The 18,718-nt window shown below is 53.4% G+C and overlaps 7 protein-coding genes across 7 annotated transcripts; 3 read left to right on the top strand and 4 right to left on the bottom strand.

Moving 5' to 3' along the window:
• Positions 1-1,157: 1,157 nt before the first annotated feature.
• On the bottom strand, positions 1,158-2,226 carry CGCS363_v001227 (uncharacterized protein; the record flags this gene model as incomplete). Its single annotated transcript, XM_036633076.1, has 2 exons — positions 1,158-1,810; positions 1,908-2,226. 2 exons carry the CDS (start codon positions 2,224-2,226, stop codon positions 1,158-1,160), a joined length of 972 nt encoding a protein of 323 aa, XP_036502652.1.
• A 1,292-nt stretch (positions 2,227-3,518) lies between these two features.
• On the bottom strand, positions 3,519-3,932 carry CGCS363_v001226 (uncharacterized protein; the record flags this gene model as incomplete). Its single annotated transcript, XM_036633075.1, has 1 exon — positions 3,519-3,932. The coding sequence occupies one exon, from the start codon at positions 3,930-3,932 to the stop codon at positions 3,519-3,521; it is 414 nt and encodes a 137-aa protein (XP_036502653.1).
• Positions 3,933-5,105: 1,173 nt separating this feature from the next.
• CGCS363_v001225 (uncharacterized protein) lies at positions 5,106-6,832 on the bottom strand (the record flags this gene model as incomplete). The annotated part of the gene is made up of 3 exons (XM_036633074.1): positions 5,106-6,417; positions 6,475-6,741; positions 6,801-6,832. The coding sequence occupies 3 exons, from the start codon at positions 6,830-6,832 to the stop codon at positions 5,106-5,108; spliced, it is 1,611 nt and encodes a 536-aa protein (XP_036502650.1).
• Positions 6,833-7,976: 1,144 nt separating this feature from the next.
• On the bottom strand, positions 7,977-8,644 carry CGCS363_v001224 (uncharacterized protein; the record flags this gene model as incomplete). Its single annotated transcript, XM_036633073.1, has 3 exons — positions 7,977-8,261; positions 8,311-8,556; positions 8,606-8,644. The coding sequence occupies 3 exons, from the start codon at positions 8,642-8,644 to the stop codon at positions 7,977-7,979; spliced, it is 570 nt and encodes a 189-aa protein (XP_036502651.1).
• A 1,208-nt stretch (positions 8,645-9,852) lies between these two features.
• tim23 (Mitochondrial import inner membrane translocase subunit tim23) lies at positions 9,853-10,624 on the top strand (the record flags this gene model as incomplete). Its single annotated transcript, XM_036633072.1, has 2 exons — positions 9,853-10,506; positions 10,562-10,624. 2 exons carry the CDS (start codon positions 9,853-9,855, stop codon positions 10,622-10,624), a joined length of 717 nt encoding a protein of 238 aa, XP_036502655.1.
• Positions 10,625-11,141: 517 nt separating this feature from the next.
• CGCS363_v001222 (uncharacterized protein) lies at positions 11,142-11,971 on the top strand (the record flags this gene model as incomplete). Its single annotated transcript, XM_036633071.1, has 2 exons — positions 11,142-11,522; positions 11,579-11,971. 2 exons carry the CDS (start codon positions 11,142-11,144, stop codon positions 11,969-11,971), a joined length of 774 nt encoding a protein of 257 aa, XP_036502656.1.
• A 1,437-nt stretch (positions 11,972-13,408) lies between these two features.
• Positions 13,409-18,484, top strand: CGCS363_v001221 (uncharacterized protein; the record flags this gene model as incomplete). The annotated part of the gene is made up of 5 exons (XM_036633070.1): positions 13,409-13,969; positions 14,229-14,711; positions 14,795-14,830; positions 14,912-14,962; positions 15,815-18,484. 5 exons carry the CDS (start codon positions 13,409-13,411, stop codon positions 18,482-18,484), a joined length of 3,801 nt encoding a protein of 1,266 aa, XP_036501121.1.
• Between the last annotated feature and the right edge of the window lie 234 nt (positions 18,485-18,718).

Here is an 18,718-nt window from a genome sequence, read left to right as displayed (position 1 = left end):
AGACCCCTGTGGACATACAATATCCCTGTCGCGGGAAGGCTCCTTTTGGAAAAGCACCACGCGACCTTCCTGTGGGGATAGAGGTTGCAGGCGGGCAGCAGGCACCACCCTCTGGTCGAGGCACCTGCCCGCCGCCCGCTGCTGCTGCCCGCTCGGAGCACTGTGCTCTGGGCAGCAAAAAGAACACTGTGTGAGCTGTACTTACGTGCGTCAACACTGTGCAGAGCCACGGCCGAGCAGCGTCAAAACGCCGATCTCTCAGGTCGGACAAACACAGTGCGGCCCACCTCCGTGGCTAGAGTCGCACGCTGACAGCCAAGAAGGCGCACCGCTTATTTTTCGGCTGGGCGAATTTTTTTTCCTTCCTTCTCCTCACCATTTTATTGACATGCAATCCTTCAATCTGTATTCAGCCTGCAGTCGCAACCGGCGGCACAGCTCTTGGTCTTTTTGAGGTTCGCCATGCTGCTCCAAGCGCATGAGATTGCTTACTGGAACATGAGCGACAGGCAACAGAGTCAATGTTGACATCCCACTGCCAATTGCAGTCGCGAAACCATCGGTAGGTCATGGCGCAGCTCGACTCCATGTCTGTTTCTGTTTCTTTCCTGTGATACACCACGCCGTCTTTTGCCATAGCTCGATCAGTTTAGCCTTCCCGACTGCTGATCTTGAGCCGGATACACCACGCTTCGGCGACGTGTACAAGACAAGACCAAACCCCAGACAATGTTCTTTGAGTACGGAACCTTTAGACTTGAAGTGAAGGCTTTCGTAATTTATCTGTTGTCACATCTCTGAAATATCCGGCCTCCTTTGGCGTTGGTTTACGCCGACAACATGGTCCAGTCAGTAGCAGATCTCATCTTTGTAACCCGTAATCACCGGTCTCCCGACAGCCAATTGCAATATTGCGATTCGTTTCATTCAGACTTCAAATACCTGCCTACTTCTGGCTGCTAGCATGATTTGCTGTCTCCGTTGCAATGTTCAGGGTCTCCTCCATATTCGTATGGACTAGCATCGCCTCAGGAATCCCAACGCCAGTGCTTGGCCCTTCCCACTGTATTTCGATGCCAAAACTTGAGACCCAATACCGTCCTGACATGCTTTTCTGCTTCTCGTCCAGTTCTCTGCACACACTTCCTTCGATCCCTTCAGAAGCGATCCTTGCACTTGGCCTTCAGAAGCGAAAGCAGACCCTGCCGGTCGTACTCGTTCAGCTTGTCCTTCTGGACCGAGCTGACATGCTCAACATGGACCTCCTCGAGGCCATGGATAAGCAGGAGCTCGTCGGCGCCGAGGCAGTCCATCAGTCTCCGCTTGTTCAGAGAGAAGAAGCTGGCCAAACCAGCCTCGCGCGTGTTGAGAATGGTCATCGTCGCCTTGGAGATCTTGATGGTAAGGTTTCTCAGGCTGGGGCATTTGGCCAGGTTCTCGAATGCCTTGTTGGCCATGGGGCCGCACCAGTGGACATGCGCGTTGCGCAAGTACGTCCGAAGCTTCGTGTTGCCTTGGAGTGCCTTGTTGAGAGTGCAACAGCAGGAGAAGTACCAGTTTCTCTTCTTGTACAGGACGTCATAGAACTCGTCACCCAATGACATGCCAAGCTGCTTGAACGTCTTCTTCTGAGCCTTGGAGACCACTGGGAACTTCTCCCTCTCTGGGTTGACGCAGTTGCAGGTACCCCACTTGACCGGCTGCAACTTCTCAGTGTCACCATGCTGGTCGATGATCATGTCGAGGATGCGGGCTCGGATTTCCCGGGGGAACTTCATGAAGGGGAATGCTGCAGGAGGAGGAGGGCGGTCTGTTGTGTGAAAGTCAGCACATGCCCTCTAAGAAAACAAAGGATGCAGTGGCCCAACGGTCAAAGGCTGAATGAATGGGGGTTGACTGATACTCACTAGCGATGTCCAAGATCTCAGTGCACATCTCAATCAGCTTGATACAGTTCTTCTGCTCCTTTGGCTGCTTCTGCATCAGGAGTGCAACCTTGCGGATGGTGTCGGTGATGGCCTTGCGGTTTTCGTTGCTCATGCGGACCATCCGGCCAAGCTCGTACTCGTCCATCATCTTCGCCTTGACATCGTCCAAGTACTGCAGTAATTGCTGGGCGTTCTTGGAGAGACCGTATTTCTGAGGTACCTTCTCCATGGCCAGGAAATACCAATCCCTGGTGGCTTTGATCAACCATCCTCCGTAGGTGGGCTGCAGGGACGCCATTGTTGTTGATTTGATCGGTTTGTTAAGATGTGGCTTCTTGGTTGAAACTGGATGGCGGACAGGTAGATCGTAATTATCAATCAAGGTCCTTGTGACTGCTGCGCGTTTGATTCAGTTTGTTAAGCTGGCGGCACTACTTCAGTTCAGCGTAGTCCAGCTCTCAACAACAAAGGGTAACTCACGATAGGTGCCAAGGCATCTGCTGTGTGTTGATGGCTGCCGTCCAAGAGATCGTAAGATGTGTATTAGAGACTCACTCTCAAATGAGTGCGGCCACTGAATATTCTGGACAGATTCACTTGAATCAGGCTGTGCCTGCTGGAAAAAGAAGCGCGAATGCTTCCTCAAGCATACCGTGTGAAAGGTGCTGGTCGGTTGACGCTTGGTGGGAAGCACGGAAGATGATGGATGGGTTGGTAGAGATGAGAACGGGCAGAAAGATATCAACCAACGAAGTAATTATCTCAGGCCAGTGAGGATCTTGTTCTTGGAAGGTGGCTGATATTTGAAGGTGAGAGGGGTTTGTTGGTTAGAGTGGGGGTAGGATAGTAGGAGAGGAAGCTGGCGAAGATGGCCGAGGTGGGCGGTGCAGGGTAGTAGTCGAGTCCAACTCAGTCGCAGCCTCGAGGGTTGTGATGGGGAGTGACGAGGCTGACGGTCGACTCGCTAAACCGCGCCTTGGGGCGAAAAGTGTAAACAGAAAGAGTCGTGGTCGCGACGGGAAGGTGCGCCGAGGGCACAACGAGGAAGAGGGTTGGCAAGGACATACTACCTGCAATAACCACGTATGGATATCGCCCGAGTTGAGCGTTATTCAAGGCAACAGAATGGACACCATTTATCGATGGGCGTTGTGAAGATAGCAAGAAGGACAGCCGTATGGTTCAAGGCGCCGAGTTCGTCGATAGCGACAATCAAGGCCATGATGATGATCACAGCGTATTTGGCCACCGCATTTTGGGAATGGGAAGAACGCCAACCCACCAAATTACAGTTACAACTGTGAGAATCATCATAGATGTCGATTATCTCGGAGATGATTTTTTGCGTGCAGAAGATTGTTCGTTTGATTTAATACTAGCCTGGGGCTTGGTCGTATCCCAGCTCCTTGCAAATGCCATATGCAGCGTGGTCACCATATGTACGTACACCTTGACAGCATCCAAAATCCTCCCTCCCAGATAGTGTTTTCCACCAAGGACAATCGTCTTTTCCCGTATCATAAGCCAATACCAACTCCGATGCAATGCTTTTCATTAACGACAGTGATTCCTCCCAAAAGACATAAGTTCCTAGACTCTCTCATCTTCCTCCGGCACAGACCGGACAAACGGCCCCTCGCGCGCAACTGAATTCATCCGGCGCGGGCTCTCGTCCACACTGTTGTGTCTTGAGGTGCCGGGACTGACGCCGATGCTGTAGTAGCTTGACCGCGTGTCGCGACTGGGCTGCCTTTTGCCAAAGGTGAGCGTGAAGCCGTTGAGAATTTCTTGGTGGCGGAGGTTGGTCTCGCTGAAAGGCCTCTCGCGGGGATCGGGCTTCTCCTTGGCGGCCTTCTTTTCCGGCTTCTCATCTTTTGAGAACCATCGCAGTGTTTTGGCGAGACGGAGGGCCCCAGGGGACTTGGATTCCGGCGATGAGCAGCCGTTTCCTTGGCTAGGCTCAGAGATGGACTTGCGGCGGCGGAAGTGGTCACGGATGGCCATAGTGGATATAGCTGGTGGGAGAGGAATATTTCAGATGTCGAAGGTATGGGTCGTATCGACAGAAGGGTGTCGATCAGCCACAGATAAGGTGCTGATGGAGATGTTTAGACAAGGACTGGTACCGATGAAGTTGATGAGAGTCCGTGGGTACCTGTAGATGCTGTGGGTGCTGATCTGTGGTTGGGACAAATTTGGGAGGGAAGGGGATGCCAATGGTATTTAACAAAGATGGGCAAGAATACTGAGAATGACTGGCTGCAAGACGGATGTGGCAATGCCAAAGAAAGCACCGTTAGGTCGATCCAAGATGGTGGGATGCACGTCGTTCGACGGCCTTCTTGGACCTTGCATTGGTGGGTTCAAGCTTCTGGAGTGCTTTCACCACCGCTGAGTCTGCAGAACAGGGCCTGAGACTAACACCATCACACCACCCCAGAATCGGTTTCTGGGCTTGCTGCCGCTGTGTCCGCGTTACGTGCCTAGGGTTGGATGGGTGGTAGTCTGCAAGGCGCTACGCCTCTACGGGTGCTTGCGGGGTGGGTGCTTTCGATGCGGGCCGACGTCATTCCAAAAACCTCTGGCCCGGCGGTCGTTCTCGACCAAAGGAGTCCTCGCTTGTCTCCGGCGCCTGTAAATCAGAAAGCCCGATGTTCGCTGCTCGCCGCTGATCGAAGATGATCTCCAACGTGGCGGGGTTGGTCTCTGACGGTCTCGACTCGACCTCAGCACTCATTGTTCTGAAAGACGGCCATTCCAAAGTGTGTTCTTTGTAGACGTCGAACCGTCTCCGATGGTCCCGGCTAGGCCGCTGAATGATGGGGGGTCTGGATGCGAGCCATGTCTTACTTAGTGCCAGGCACCTTAAATGTAAGGGTGCATTTAGTGACACCTCTCAGGCTTAAGGACGAGGAAAAATCCGCGCGTGGACGCTGAAAGAAGTTCGATTGGTGCATTTATCTCCAATCTGCCAAACCACTCCCGGAACGCCACCCTCAACTAAGGTAAGAGGCAACCGCCTGCCGGCCACCAGCCTCAGGCGGTGGCCGTCCTCGAGCTCTGTCGAATACCATTTGTCCAGGTAAACCGTGATGCAAGCTGACAAAGAGCTTTGCGTTGTGAACAGGCATCCAAGGCCGCTAAGTGTTTTTCGCCCTCCCCATCCGTTTCAACCGCTCATCGCGATGTGCACTCGGCACCGAACACCCCAGCGCTGCTGGATCCCAAGCCGCCGAGAGCTGTCAGGCCCCATGCCAGAGCTGCAGACTCCCAATCCAAGTCACCATCAGGCATTTCATCTCCTTCGACCGCGGAGCGGCTCTCTGCGGCGCTCGGCTCGTATGCATCGTCTGGTACCTCGTCAACTTCTTCCGTGGCTCTGCGATCTCGGGTTCGGCGATTCCCTTCGGCCGCAGCCGTCTTTGAAATTGTCATCTCGCCGGTTTTCGCTTTCGCTGGGCGGCCCCTGCGTCGCGTGGAGATCGCGCTGGTGTGGCTGCCCGTTTCCGATTCCGGCGTTGATTTGTCGTTACCTTCCAGCAGTCTGGTCAGTGGCTGCGCCTTCGGGGCATTCTTCTGCGCGAAGGGTGTCGAGGAGGCCAGAATGTCGTCCACATCCAGCGCACGTGTGGCAGCCCATAAACCTTGGCTGGCACCGCTGAGCAAAACGTCCCATGCCACGCCTGCTACCACGGGGTGGTCGGATGCCGATCCCAGGACCTTGCCGAGAGCCGTTGTTGTTCGCTCCCACGTCGAGCGCTCTTCTCTGTCGAAGGGGAGGAACCGACTATGACGATGATAGTGAGCGTCCGGTGCGTTGTACAGCAGGCCAAGGGCAGTCCCTTTGACGTGAAATGCGAAACTCGCCGTGGACAGAAATCGGAATAGCTCAGTGACGATCCTGTATGCCCCATGGTGATTAGAGTACACCGTTCCCCAACTGGCCGGAACAACGGCTGGAATTATGACGGGCGCGAACGTCAGAATTCTTCCCAACACTGCGATGTTTCTGAACGTCATTGTTCCGGTCGTTGATGGTGCCCAGTATATCAGCACGTAGTTCAGGCAAAAGGACGCGAGGAGTAGCGCCGGATGAGGGAACCAGTCTGCAGGCTTAGGAGGAAAGACCTTGTCGCGAAGGCGTCCGAATGCCGTAGTTGGCTGTTGCCCATACTCAGACTGAGCCGGAGTTGGCGTAAGAATCGACGCCAGGTAAAAGAGGTTTTGCGCGAACGACAAGTTTACCAAATGAGCTAAAGAGAGATACGCCCACAGAGATGGGATGTTCCTCCTTCGGCCTTCGACCGCCAGCAGAAGGCTCCAGGAGATTGTCGCGAGTTCGATCTGTTGTCCCCACCAGAACCGGCGAGCCTTCTCCGCGATAATCTCCAGGGCGTCCAAATGGACTGGAGTATCGCTCAACCAGCGACCGACGTAGACCTGAGTGGCATTCTCGCCGTAAGGGAAGACACCGTTGTCGCCGTAGAACCTAGAAGTTCGGTCAGTCAGCGAGCCAGACAAAGAAACATACCCAGGTACAACGAACCTAGCTGGGGATTCCACTCCGCGCTGATCGGCCCAGACACGATATGATAGCTTTGCGTAGCTCAATGTCCAGTAACCTGCGAGCGAGAGGCTGACAAGAGTGAGGCCCGCAAAAAGCGGCGAAAGAGTTGACCTCCGAACCAGTCTTGCTCTTGTTCCTTGGGACGGCGGGAGATCTCGATATGATCTGTACAAACTCTGAGCGACAGTGAAACCAAGATATGCCACCGTCAGCGCGTGGCCGCCCACCAGGCTCAAAGGCAGGTATCTGTAGACTGCGTTAGAATGTCGATCATCAACCATTCCTTTGACAGTAGACAAACACACTTGATTTCTGGCTCCAGGGGCACCGGCGCCATGTTTGCTTCTCCAGTCTGTTGATTCTGTTGATGTTTGCTACCTTATCCCTCGATGTATGAGGCAGATGGGAGGTAATGGCCTCGAGTGACGAAGAAATGAGGTTGAGGCTGGCCTCTGGCCTCAGGGGACGCTCTTACGGCACGCGTCATCGTCACACAACCACGTCCGTTCCTTGGAAGCTCAATCGACAGGCTCTTCCATCGTTGATCACAGACTGCCTGTACAGCTACTTCTGTGTCGGGCCATACAGGTCCTGCGTCATGGTAGCGGTACTGGACAGGGTCTCTGCTCCAAATGTGGACCCATCCATCGTGCACGGTCCAATGGAGGCCGGAGAAACACAGGCGGCGGTTTCGCTAGCGCCTAACCCCAATCAGCCCCACCCCTGGTCGACCATAAAATCTCTGCTCGCGATGCGAAATCTACCATTCTTTTCTCTTCTTCACTACATCAGTTGGGTTAAACTTACACCGTCATGTGTATTTTTAATTCTAATGGCGGCTCCGCATAGCGGCTTGCTGAGGGTTGTCCTGTTCTCCGTGGATTTCCTTCCGTTCCCGGCCCCCTAAATAAAATCCCATGTGAACACCTTTCCTTATCAGCCGAGTACGACGACTTTTCCTGGTATTTGACTGTGGGGTGGTCTCAACAGACTATTTTGAGATTTTCGCGTTGATTGTAGTAAGCCTTGCCGTTACGCGGTCTTTGCCGCGTTGTTCCATTGGAAAGAAACTGCGCTCCCCGTAAACCGACGCCGACCACAATACGAATTACGCCGGATATTTCCTGTGTCTCTTCAGACGTGTTGTCGCAGTCTAGACGAACGCGATGAAGTGAGTCTCGTTCATGTATGCGCTACTGGGAGCAGTTGAAAAAAACATCGGCTCTTTAAAGCCGAGGCAAGCATGTTGAATATCTAAATCGCCCGCGTATCCCATACCAAGACCTATCCAGCAATGCTGGACCACAACCAACTTATCTGTCCATGACCTCAAGCAATTCTGTTGGATATCGAAAGACACAACGCCTCATACGTCAAATGACTAGTGCAAGTAGTACTCAAGTATTCCCCTGCATCCCAGACAAGCTCATTTGCTCCGTTCAATTCGTAGCGCATCGTCTCGGAGGCCATATCTCAACGGCTCAAACGTAGGCTCTTCCGCCCCCAGAGCGGTTCTTCTTCCAGACCAAGAAAACAAGAGCAATCGTGGCCAAGGCAAAACCGCAAGTCACGAATTGCATGGCCTGGTCAGCAAAGGCCTTCTTGCAATTGCCAACGACTTGATCGGGAGTTCCGGTGCTCGCCGAGCCGTCTCCTGATGCTGCCTTAGTTTTTCCCCTGTTGATGATGTCATTTTCATAGAGTCTTTCAAGTTCTTCGCCGTTGCCAGGGTCGCAAGTGATCCCGCGAAGGCCGATTGCAAATGCCTGATGGACAGTTAGTGGATGACACTGTTCATCAAAAATGAATACATACAATGCCACCGGCAAGGAGCAACACCCCGCTGACGGCATCGGCTGCCATCACAATAAGCGCCGGGATGAAATCGAAAAACGCGGCAGCTGCGCCGAAAACAGCAACAGCTAGCCCAAAGCCACCGCAGAATACGCTGTATTTGGTGGTCGTTGGCACTGCAGCAACAGGGCGGCCGTCGTCAATTAACCCTCTTATGTCTTTGGTCAGCTCAATAGAAAGAGCGAGTACTACAATGGCCATGATGGCCTGCGATATGTCAGTTGTGATTCGGAGGTAAGGATAGCCGAGTACGAACCTGAAGGCCCCAAACGCCTACGCTGATAAACTTGAGCATGGTGTCGATCGGTTGACGAGAGTAAGGTTATGGTTGGGAGGCTACGTCGAGATTGCTGCGAGGCGGTCTCTCGCGTTCTTTTAAGGACGAATGTGCCAAGGACCTTGAGCAGGCCACACTGAAACATGCAATAATATAACGGGAAAGCGACCATCAAAAAATAGTAAAGGAATGTAGTTTGCCTTTAAGTATGTGACTCAAACGCTCACAGACACAAGGTTGGGCGATAGCAGACTGGTAATACCAGGCACCAACGACTGCCAATCCAACCCCCAATGTAACTCTCAAGGCGGCACAGCACGATGTTCCTCGTCCAAGCGTTCAGCCCGGTGACACATAAATGAGAGCCATGCATGTTTGCGCTCGAATACAAGGCACAGCTCGTCCGAGGCGGCAACGTGCAGATCGACGAGCCAGTAATTCTCCTAGACGCCTGCCGAGCAAGACATTCCATCGCTACACGACAACTGCCTCGCCCGCCCCTGGAAGGATGTCGCGGATGCTTCAAATTTTCACGCCAGCATTTGTCTTTGAGCAGCTAATATGAGCCTGGCGTGGGCTCGCTGGGACTACTGTCTCAGACGAGGGGATTAGCATGAGTAGGATGACGGTTGGAGCAGTGTAGGATTTGCGAGGCTGGCTGGCTTGCCATGAAAATGGAACCAACAATGTTGTCGGTGAGCTGAGCCATGAGGATCAGCAGCCGTTGGTTCATGTTGCTGTTGGTGCTGGGATGAGATGTCGTTGAGACTTGCTTTTCGCTAATTTAAGACGAGTTGGGCAGTGCCTTGCGCCCTGCCTTCTGCCGCTTGCCTGTCGTTGCCTGGGGTCGGGTGGAGACCGGCCGCAAATGTTCGAGATCCCCGCCATCGTCCCATCAAGACCAGGAAGGGAAACTCCAGGTAGGCAGCTTACCTAAGGGTGCTATCGTCTTATCTTCCCTCCAGGCCTTATCGATAAGAAACCGCCGATGACCTTCCATCACAGTCCCTCCACTCCGAACCAAGACCGGGATAAGTGGGCCGATGCCAAAATTCCGCAGGTCGCATCCGTCACTTTCCCGCATTTGGACGCACGGTCCAAGTCGCGATTGAGTGCCCAAATTTTTTCGATGCTTCCATCATCGGCCGCACAAGCCTACGTCTCCTGTCCTCTGACCAACTCCGATCCCCGGCATCAATCCACTCGCCACGTCCACGAATCTCGCCATGTCGTCGCTTTGGGATACGTTTTCTGGACGCAAGTCTGCTCAGAAGGAGACGGGCGCCTCGCAGAGCCCCGCGCCATCTCAAGCACCCACCACCCTCCAGACAGCGCCCACCCATTTCGACCCGTCAGCAGGATCTGGTGTCGAGTCTTTCCTCCAGAGCTCTGCCTTTGCAGACCCCGCACAACTACACCCCCTGTCCGGTCTGAACAAGGACACTCTCGAATACCTCTCTCTCGAAGATGCCGCTCTGAACGATGTGCCCGGCGGCCAGTCCGTTCTCCCCTCCCGAGGCTTTACGGATGATCTCTGCTACGGAACCGGTGTCACATACTTGGCGGCCTTGTCGATAGGAGGAGCCTGGGGTCTGCAGGAGGGCCTCAGGAGGTCTGCGAACCAGCCTCCGAAGCTGCGTCTGAACTCGGTTCTCAACGCCGTCACCCGCCGTGGTCCCTTCCTCGGCAACTCGGCCGGTGTGGTCGCCATCACCTACAACCTCCTCAACTCCAGCATCGGCTACTTCAGAGGGAAGCACGATGCCGCGAACTCCATTTTGGCCGGCGGATTGAGCGGGATGGTTTTCAAGAGCACACGAGGTGTGCGGCCCATGTTGATTTCTGGTGGTATTGTGGCCTCCGTAGCCGGTGCCTGGGCTGTGAGTTTTCAAATTGGACGCAATCATGATTTTGGTTCTCTAACGCTTCGACTAGGTTATTCGCCGAACTTTCTTCGCCATCCCTGAACCCACGGCTTCAGAGCATGCCCATTTGTAATTTCACGACATAACACCTCTCACGACCTCTCCTCGTTGAACCCCACCAATAATGAAACTCTTTTATCATTCTCGGATCACCATGGATCTGTGGATGGCAATGCTCGCTTGATACGAGCTTCTTCTGTTTGTTGTTTGAGTAGGAATTTAGAGAGCCTTAGAGGAGTCTTGGGCATTTGGACGGACGATCTCTCCTCTAGTGGACCCGTGTATAGTATCTGGGAAGAAGCATTAGACGACCGCATCATTGGGTGGTAGTGGTGGGCGTTCGGTACTCGTCAACCAAAAAAAATAAAAGACAATTCAACAATACTGCCACACTCGTTTCGAGGAGTGCTAACTGTGCTTGCTTTCAGTCGCAATTTCTTGCCTTGAAAGCCATCATCGGGGGGGGGGGGGGGGTGGCCTGTTTCCTCCACGTCAACACCACTTTCGGTAGGTCTCCTTAAATAGTTGCTCCCTCATCTTCCGACATACTCGCGAACTTTCGCGTCGACAATCACTCGACTACCAACACAATGACACAACGGCCAATCTTCAAGGACGTAGCCAGCGGCCTCGTTGAGCTCAAGCTGGACAACATGCGGGCAAGATTCCGCCGTGGCGATCTCACGAGCCTTCAGTTTCCGTTACCTTCGGGTGAGTTGCGCGTCGATGACGAATTCGGTGGTCACATCGTCCTCTCCAGCGACACGTCAAGCCCGCTTCCAGAGGGAAAGCAGTACCTACATGACAGCCTGCAAGCGCGATCCGACGCTCTTCAGGACACAATCCGTATAAGGTCGATCGAGTTCATGCTGTCTCTACACAACTTCCTGGATCAAGAGCTCCTGAGGCTTGGAGCAGGATACCCACCGAGACCCCGATCTCTCCACGACCCTAGTTGGCTAGATGAGAAGGTTTGTGTACATCTTCAGTCGATTTTAGAAATTTTGCATTGACGCCGATGACTTAGGTTCAGGCGGTTGCCCTAGCCAGACTAGAAACTCTCCACGCGTATCCCCTCCTTGATCATGACAGCTTCAAGATCGCGATCGTTCATCTCGGCGAAGATGGCGCGACGGCTTTGGACATGCTGGTATGGCCAAATTGGGCCACCTTCGAGCCTTTCATCGAGAACGTTGAACGCATCCATTCTCGGTCGACCCGTTCCATCCACTCCTGGTCAACTACTCATCAATTATATCTTCACATTGCTACCTTCGCCGCCAAAAACAGTCCCCACCCCCCGAACAGGGGAAGTGCAATGACTTACAAGGCATGGCTTGAGGAACTTGACAAGAAGAAAGGCAAATGGATATTTCGCACCTTCTACAACGCCGAGGCAATAGTCCGCCCTGAGCTTTAGGGGCCTCAGCAGGAACTGGGCGATGCAGATTCGTTCGATGGCATGATGAAGGACGTGCAGAACGGAGGCAAGGTCGTCGCCATGGCAAAGGTGAGTATCCTTACTCGGTGAAAATCGTCGCAGATCTCTGACTAGGTAAACTGTTCCGGAGACATAGGCTTGGGAAGTCAGACTGCAGAAAGAGCTGCCGCGGCTCAGGGATTTCCAGCGTTCTGTCCCCGAGAACGCTGGCCAACCGGAAGACCCAGTCAATGTTGGCAGGTTTGCCTTTTTTTAAGGACACCGATCTCCAGATGGACGAGGAGAATGGCCTCGGGACTTTGAATGATTGAATGAGGACATTCTAGCCAAGGTCGAAGGATATTAGTGGAAAACGGCGGCACTTCGCTTGTCATTCGGGCCGTTGAAACGTTCGTCTCTGTAGAATATTTCGGTCTCTCTTCTGAGCTAAGTTGCCTTTGTGAATCAACACAATTGCCCGGATTTTTCGCTGGTACCTCATTCCATTATTCTGCCGTCGAACTCCGTGCGACGCAGCGCGAGCATCGCGGTTTCATTCCAGGAGAATCGGTGGTTTTCCGTCTTGATCTCTCTTCCCTTCTCTAGTAATTTACAACGGAGCGTGAGGCAAATGGTGCCTGCCTTGCTGCGTTGAGCAGGTGGTATGGATAATATGATTGCAAAAAAGTCGCCAGAGTGGGAGCGACCGGTCTTCACTTGGCTTCTCAGTCGTCACAATTTCGTCCCGTATACACTTATTCTTCCGATCAACACCACTTTTCTGGCCCTGCTTCTTCCGACAACAATCCAACCCCTTACGATTTGGTCAAGATGTGTGGCTGCTGGCCCTTTTCAGGCGCTCACTACGACAACGAAGATCCCCCTCATGTATACCGTTACGTGTGGGATGGTCAGCGATATGTCATGGAGATGGTAAGTGGATGGTTTCACGGTTCCTTTAGTTTTCTCTTTCTACATCCCCTTCCTCTGGTCTCGCTGTGCTTCCACGGGGACCGCCACAAAGGCGTCGTCCCTTGAATCTGTCTTCTTTGCGCTGCTACTGTAGCCTCATCCCCGCTTAGTCGTGGTGTGATGTTATGGCTGAGGAGTCCAGGCCGAAAAGACCAGGCCGCGATGGCTTCAATGCGGCTGGGTGAGGGTTTTCTGGACCTGGCCCTAGGGTCGTGTCTTTCCTTTTCTCCTCTTGCCATCTCTTCCACAAACTTCACTTTGGCCCCATTCACTTCAGATTGAGATGGAGTGAAGGAGACCTCATCATTCCAGCTTTCAACTTTGAGGCGAGCCCTGCGCTGGAAGCTTCTTCTTCAATCTCGACCCTTCAACCCCTGATCAAATCAAACATTTCCCAGGAGGCTGGCCAAGATCAACGTCGACTCTGAATATCACTACCCAGGCCAGAAAAGCCCTGCCGAAAAAATGAAGTCTCCCAAGGTCAAGACGAGTGCCAACAACACTGGTGGACCTCGCCAGGTTCATTTCAAGGAGGTCAGCAGCCACAGCTCTGGTAGCTCTTTCCCCATCACCCAAGGACCCGATACTTCGACCACCTCGACCTCGACCGCCTCGACCGCTCCTGCCCCCGACAACCACGAAGACGAGGAGCATGTACCCGGCGTCTTCCTTCACACATCCACCAACCCTTCTGCCTCGGTCAATCTTGGTTACAACTTTCCACCCTCAACACCTTTCGGCCAGGTCCCTCCTCAGCCAACCTACGGCCCTTTCATCCCCCAAACTTCGACCCATCCCGCCTTCACTGCTGAGGCGAACGCTTTCGCACCTTTTGGAAAATTCAATCCGTTTGGTCTTCAAGCTCCTGCCTACGTCAACATGGCCGACTATCAGAACGTCGCTCCGCCTGCCGGAGGTCTTCACTTCCAGCCGCCCGTCCCTGACACTTCTCACGGCGTCATGCAGCACGTCTACGTGCCTCGCTTTGACAACGGCGCGCCTCCTCACCCTGGCTATGCTTATCATGTCGGTCCTCCTCAAGTTCAGATTCTCCCACTTGCCACTACTACCCTCGTTGCGCAGCAGCCTGCTCCCGTCTTGCTGAATGCGCCCCTCGTCCTTTATTATTATGCAAGTCACCATACATTCACACATCTCAAAATTCTAATCTCCATTGGTGCAGAAAGCCAAGTGGTTTTCGGCATGTTTTTTGTTTGCTCGCAACCTTCTTCTTCATTTTGCCTCGCCAACTCTCAAACGAAACTATACTGACTTGGGATCACAGCAGCCGCCCCCCAACAACATCACCTACATCGGCCAAGCTCCTCCTCCCAACCCTCCCGTCATGATCGCCCAGCAGCCTATCATGCAGCCTGGAATGGCCATGCAGAACCCGCCCATCATGCTCCAGGGCCCTCCCCAAGTCATGAACGGCGCCCCCATGTTCCAGGGTCCTCCCCCTATGGGCATGAACATGCCCCCCAACATGGGCGGTGGCGGCGGTCCCGTCTTTGCAGGTAATCGTGGTTTTCCTCCTGATGTCACTGGCTTTGGAAAGACGGCTGGCGAGATAGCCATGGAACAGGCGCAGTTCGCCTACGCCAATGGCTTGTTTGAGCCTCAGGACTTCAAGCCTGCTGATGACGACCCGTCTCGTTATTATCCTGTTCGCGAGGTTGACGGTAATTGGACCCAGCGCAACCGTTTTACTATTGACAACCTCGGCGATTGTCGCTGGTATGTCACTAACGAGGGCTTTTTCTACGCCGTTCGTCTGCCCAACTAGGCAGACTATTTGCTGTAAGTCCATCCTTTTTGTCAATTCTAGGACAGTCAGCTCACTCCGCGCAGCGATACCCTACATTACAGGTCCCCGAGACCTGGACTGTAAGCGATGACAATCGTAGACTTTGCTTGTTAGTTTCCTCATCAAACTTCTTTGCCGAGCCATCTTGCTGATCTTGGTAGTTCATTCGGACGCCCCCGGACGACTTCCCAACTAGACTTCCAGTCTTCGAGGTATGCTGGATTCGTGCCAGAGAAGTGATGATAGCCATACTGACGTGAGGTCAATCCAGAACTGCCTCGCGTTCTCATAATTGGACTGAAATGTCCAGAGCCAGCTCCACGGCAGATACTGGGATGAACTGGGAGGCAGGACGAGGGTAAATTGGATGGCTGGACTTTTCTTATGTTCATGGTTTCGAGGCATATTTGGACGAAATCACGTCAATTGTGCGTGCCACAAGAGAGATGGGTAGCTTTCTTGATACAAGAGCGGAGGCAGTCTCCACGTCGACGGTCCGTGATTGTCAGATGCCGGCCCAGTTCTTCCAAACCTGGAATTTCCGTAGTTGAAAAAGAAAATGCACAAACTTTTCGCGATGCTCTCCAAGATTCAAGATAATTTCTTCACATGCGACTCATTTGTGTTAGTGACGTACTTTCTGTAAGGGACGTAATAAAACTTGCCACCGACCCTAGCCCGCCTGGTGAGAATGGCAAAGGTGCCATGATGATTCTATCGTCTTGGAAAACAATCTTTCTATCTGCTTGGAATACGCTCTTTCCAGTTATTCAATTTCTGTATCAGTCATGAATTACAGTGATCCAAAAAGCTCGTCTGGCAGGTGGGAGGTGGCCGAGGTTGTTCCTTCCCAAAATTTGAGGCGATAAAGACCAACTTCCCCTTGCCTCACGCAACTGCTGCTCTGCCGCGCTTTTCCAAGTCCACATCAGTGAGAAAAAGCTCCTCTACTGCCACAACTTCCTACTCACTGACTTTGAGCGAATTCTTCCTCTGCAGACCCTCCTGTAATCTGCAAACACGCCTGAGTCTCCAAACTTTCATGCACGGCTAACTTGGTCTAGGTCGCTGCTGCCATGACGGTTAAGGGCAGAAGTTCCACGCTCTGTGAATGGGCTCTTGGAGTCAGCGTAGAGGAGTATTGCGACTCAGTTCAGCGGCGCAGGCGCAAGACATCGACTGGCCGACAGCGCATCAGCGTCGAGATCTCGACTGACGAGGAGTCTGAAGAGGACACCGTCAAGATCACATATCCACGCACCGGGAGCAAGACTTCTGCTGCCCGATCATCCAATACAAAGAAGGTGCGCTTTCAGGGAGCACCCAAGCCCGCATTGAAAACGGCCGATTCAGACGCCGAATCTTCAGGTGATTCAGAACCCGATCCGGACTGCAAGTGCCGGGACTGTAAGATAGGGCGCAGGAGACTAAGAAAGGCAGGAAAAGGTGACAAGGAGAAGGCTGCTGAGGCTGAAACCTCTGAAGAGGAGTCCAAGCCAAACGAAAAGAAGAAGTCGAAGGTCGACAAGAAGAGCAACAAGGTAATCGAATCATCATCGGAGAGCGACGACAGCGATGCTGAGACGACAGAGACCGATACAGAGACCGAGGATGAGGCATCGCCGCCTCCTAAGAAGACAAAGGACAAGAAGGAGAGCAAGAAGAGCGCGAATAAATCCAAGGAAACGGCCGCAGCAGACGTCGAGCCTAACAACGTTGGCCCGACAAAGAAGAAGCGAGCCAAGAAGAACGACGACACGAAAAAAGAAAAGGCCAAAAAAGCTCGCGAGCCCGAGAAATTGACACCCGAGGCCGCCTTATCTCCCAATCTCCGCCGCCCAAATCTCATCATGCCCATCCGAGCTGAGGTTCTACAGGTTGAGCATGCCATTGAAGGGGTTAAGGACCCCCGACCAAATGCTTTCCATGATTCGCAGCACGGCGTCGTTCGAGTCTATCACGGACCAGCATACGGCAATCCTCATGGACTACTGTATCCCGCGCGCGATCCTTCCAAGGCAACTCTGCCTTTAGGCATGCCTCATCCATTGCAGAACCCTTACATTAACGGGTTTTCTAACACTATGAATCCTGGCGACAACCACTCCAAGAGCCAGTCGCCATGGGGTGCTATTCCAGTCACCTACATGCCAGGAGGACCTCCGATGATGGCCCCGGTTGATCCGATGCAAATGTCGCAAATACCGCCTTACTGGGCTCCAGTGTCACCAGTCAAGATTTCTTCAGTCAAAGGGTCACCGAAGATGTCAGGGGCCAACCAGGCAGGAGACAGCAAAGAGAAGGGATGGGAAACGAATGTTGGTCCAGCGGGCGCCAAAGCTCCCTCTCCTGCAAAGAGCGCCAAGGTCCAGCCGTTGAACAACAATGTTGCACCAGCCTCTCCCATCAACATCAGTCTGACTGTCAATCCGAACACGCCTTGGGCCGAATTTGCGAACACCGTCAGCAAGAAGTCTAGTCCCAATAAAGACGGCTCACAAGCTGGGAGCAAGCAGGGATCCAACAACGGGAGCAAGAAGTCTTGGGGGTCCAAGAAGACCACCGATTGGCAGACTATACCCAGTGGTCAGCACCCAGACCTCGGATGGGGCACACCCGCGAAGAGTCAAGCGGGCAGCAACTCTGGGTGGCCCCAGACCACAGGAAGTAACTCTGCCTGGGGTCAAACTGGTGATGGCAATAATGACGCTTGGGGAACGACAGGTGGTCCAGGAAGTAATAGGAGCGGATCAGGAAGCAACAAGAGTGGCGGAAGCAACAGCGGCTGGAACAATTCTGGCAACGACCAGAAAAATAACACCTGGAACGATTCAGGCAATGGCCAAAACAATGACGGTTGGAACACGTCAGGAAACGATACCGGCAATGATCCTTGGGGCTCGTCAGGCAATACCCAGGGCAATGCTGCTCAGGGAGCGTCTGGCGGCGACAATGTCTGGGGAGCGACGACAAACAACAATACTTGGGGAGACTCGGGCAACAATAACGGAAACAATAACCAGACAATGAACACAGACGGCTGGGGAGCCTCTAACGGTAACACAGGCGACACCTGGGCTACAGGAGGCAATTACAACAATTGGGCAACAGCCTCTAATCATTCCAACAGCTCGAAGAAGTCGAACAAAAGCAAAAACCGGGGAGGAAGCAACCGAAGCGCCAGTGGCAACCAGCAGCCACCTCCCAATTGGGATAATCAGAGCAATAATGTTGGATTTTCTGGACGGGTTGTCTCGAGTGGTTCCAACAACTCGCATCAGTCACGAAAGAGCCAAGCGCCGCCGTCGAACTCAGGTTGGGACAACAACGCTGGTCCTTCGACGAACAGCCCCGTCGGTAACGCCTCCAACAAGAGCAATGGTTCAAAGAAGAGCTCCAAGAAGGGCTCAAACAACGACGATGCCTGGAATGCTGGGAGCGGCGACAACAACCCAGCTTGGACCGTCGACAACAATACTGGACCGATGACGGTTAGCCCCAACGCTTCCCAAACGTCAAAGAAGAGCGAGAAGAGTGATAAGAATGCCACGACGGCGGGTGAGGGCGGCGGATGGGGGCCTGCTCCCGCTGGAGACGGCTGGAATCCGACCGGCACCGAGATGAGCAAGGGCTCCGGCAGCAGCAAGAGCATGCCGGGCGCCTGGGACCCTACACCGCCTTGGGGTGATACAAGCATGGCGCAATCTACCAACGGACTTGCGGAAACTTGGTAGAGAAACAAGTGGACGAAACTTGAAGTCTGCGACAGGACCGGATATCCAAGTTTGATGCGATTAGTGGAAGCAACGGCGCCTGGGCGAAGGCTGCGTTTGCGAATTTGCTTGGGATCGAGGAACATAATTATCGTTCATGGATTTGAGACTGCGTTGGCTTGTGGTAGGCCGTTGGGCAGCAAGTTGCGTGAGGCGAAGTGCGGAGTTAGTTTCATGAGATTTGCGGCATAGGGA

Source organism: Colletotrichum siamense, assembly GCF_013390195.1.
Source record: "Colletotrichum siamense strain Cg363 chromosome Unknown KSG_Cg363_contig01, whole genome shotgun sequence".
Taxonomy (NCBI): domain Eukaryota; kingdom Fungi; phylum Ascomycota; class Sordariomycetes; order Glomerellales; family Glomerellaceae; genus Colletotrichum; species Colletotrichum siamense.
Note: the sequence above shows the minus strand (reverse complement) of the source record. Positions and strands in the feature narration are given on the sequence as shown.